The sequence below is a fragment of the Buceros rhinoceros genome, unplaced genomic scaffold (assembly GCF_000710305.1).
Source record: "Buceros rhinoceros silvestris isolate BGI_N320 unplaced genomic scaffold, ASM71030v1 scaffold45719, whole genome shotgun sequence".
Taxonomy (NCBI): Eukaryota; Metazoa; Chordata; class Aves; order Bucerotiformes; family Bucerotidae; genus Buceros; species Buceros rhinoceros.
Window position 1 is genome coordinate 1,868 of NW_010430609.1, and position 2,396 is coordinate 4,263.

General features: G+C 53.8%; 1 protein-coding gene across 2 annotated transcripts in view; it reads left to right on the top strand.

Annotated features, from left to right (window-relative positions):
• TMEM39B (transmembrane protein 39B) overlaps positions 1–2,396 on the top strand; it is a 6,394-nt gene that overhangs the window by 131 nt on the left and 3,867 nt on the right. Inside the window, exons 2-3 of one of the 2 annotated variants that reach the window (XM_010143083.1) lie at positions 54–86; positions 405–415. In XM_010143083.1, the coding sequence (XP_010141385.1) occupies positions 54–86; positions 405–415 (44 nt within the window). Of the gene's footprint in view, positions 1–53; positions 87–404; positions 416–1,975; positions 1,987–2,396 lie in introns of both variants that reach the window. The other variant, XM_010143082.1, reaches the window with a different exon arrangement.

The window sequence follows — 2,396 nt, forward strand, 5'->3', positions numbered from 1 at the left end:
GAGAACCCCCTCGGTGATCCCGGGCCCACCGGCGCCTCCGGCCACTCCACGAGTTCCTCCGTCACGGGTGTGCGCTCACGCACCAGGTACTTGCGGGTCTCCGCGTCCTCACCCCTCGCCAGGCCTGGCTCCTCTCTGCAGCAGGCGTGAGGCCAGCCGTATCTCCCTGGCCCACACCCGGCTGGGTTTCCTGGGGCTCAGGGATTTTTCGGCTCCCGTTGTCCAGCTGAAAACCTTTTCCTGTACGTGCCAGTGTCCGTGCTACGTGTCGTCATTGGGATGGGTGGGTTCTAATTTGCCCGAGACCATTAAGTGTTTATCAGACCATGACAGACTTTCAGGAGTGTTCAAAAAAGTAAGAATAAGAAAGTAAGAACAGAGACAAGTTTTCACCCAAAGCCCAGCTCGAGTTCGGGTTGTTGCATCTCCCGTGCCCTGAGGTTGAGGTGAGGTGAGGGTGTCATTGCTGGGGTAGAGTTGAGCTGGGTCAGCTGATGTGGGCTGGGGGGGTTTTTCAGGTTCCAGCCGAGCTGTTTGGTTGCATTTCTGTGACTGCGGTGAGGAGGGGGAAGGAGCAGCAGTGCGTAAGCAGGAGCGGCCTTATGAACTCTCTGCGATGAAAATGTTGGGTCTGTCTCAACAGACTCCCTGCTTATGGCCCCAGGCCAAGAAATTCAGAGGGATCCAGTTATTCAAACAAGTCCTTGCAAGGCTACAGAAGGTGGAGCAATCCACCTTGTAGGGCATGCACAAAGGTCCTTGTCACCGGTGGGAAGCGCAGTGCAGATCCAGCCCCAGCTCACCACTCCGCCCTGGTGTACCCATCACCGACATGGCAGCCCGGGCTGAGGGGTCCTGAAGGTGAGACCACACCTTGAATACTGTGTCCAGTTTTGGACCCCTCATTTCAAGAAGGATGTTGAGGTGCTGGAGTGGGTTCAGAGAAGGGCAATGAAGCTGTTGAAGGGTTCGGAGAACTTGTCCTATGAGGAGCGGCTGAAAGAGCTGGGACTGGTTAGTCTGGAGAAGAGGAGGCTCAGGGGGGCCTTATTGCTCTCTACAATTACCTGAAAGGAAGTTGTAGGGAGGTGGGGGTTGATCTCTTCTCCTATATTAAGAATGACAGGACGAGGGAGAATGGCTTCAAGTTACACCAGGGGAGGTTTAGGTTAGATATTAGGAAAAAATTCTTTACAGAGAGGGTTATTAAGCATTGGAATGGGCTGCCCAGGTTGGTGGTGGAGTCCCCATCCCTGGAAGTGTTTAAAAACCATGTGGGTGTGGTGCTGAGGGACATGGTTTAGGGACCCTGGCAATGCAGGGGTAACGGTTGGACTCGATGATCTTTAAGGTCTCTTCCAACCAGATGATTCTATGATCCTATGAAGGACTTCCCGTGTGCAAGAGCCTTGTTGCTGCTCTTGCAAGAGCACCCTCGGGTCTCGTGTGTCTGTTCAAAGCAGAGGAGTCTTTGTGTTTGTGTTTCAAGCCCTTTTCTGAAGGACCAGAACAGGAGCTCGTGTCCCATGCACAGCAACAGGGATTTTTGGTGGGTTTACCAATGCTGAGGAGCTGAGTCAGTCTGGTCAGCTTGGGAATCTGGGGATTTTGGAGAGAACTTGGGCTGTCAGCTTCCTGCTCTACACAGCACGGTCTGCTCCCCCTCCCTGCGAGGCAGGGAGACTTCCTGCCTCGCACCCCGAGACTTTGGTGGTTTCATCTGGGGATTTTCACGGGAGTTTGTGCTCCATGGTTCCTTCGAAACCCACACCGGGTTCCTTCGAAACCTGCACCGGGTTCCTTTGACTGGAGTTATTTAGAGATTGCAAATCAGGAGAGAGGAGCTTGTCTGTATTCGCTCCCTTCCTGTGACTCACAGGGCTGCTGTCTGGGCGCTGTGTGTGCTCCCGCAGAAACACACACCTCTGACTAAACTTGTTTGTCCTCCAGAGCTGAGTACAACTGGAAGTACGAGAAAGGGCTCGAGTTTAATTGCTCTCTGTTTCATGTTCAAGCACTCTTGGAAACATAAATAGCAACTCAAGGCCTGAAGGCTTCCAGTTAATTACGAGGGCCACTGGTTGCCCCTTGAATAGCACACCATAGCCACAGCTTTTGGACCCGACTCAAGGCAAGGGATTTAATTTCGAAAGCCCTGGTGCTGTAGGTTGGTCTAGTTCTAGCTAGTCCCTTCACTGGGAAACTTCCCGCTGACGTCTGGCTGTAACAGCCATCCTGGACGTCTTCAGGGTGTGGACACCGCTGGTTTGTGGCCGTTTCTCAGTCAGTATCAGGCCACCAACTTGTGCAGGTGAGCGTGTGGGCGAGGACAGCGCTGGGTTCGCCTCGGGCAGTGACTGCTGGCTTCTGGTTTACCCCGGCAGGAGTGGCTCAGG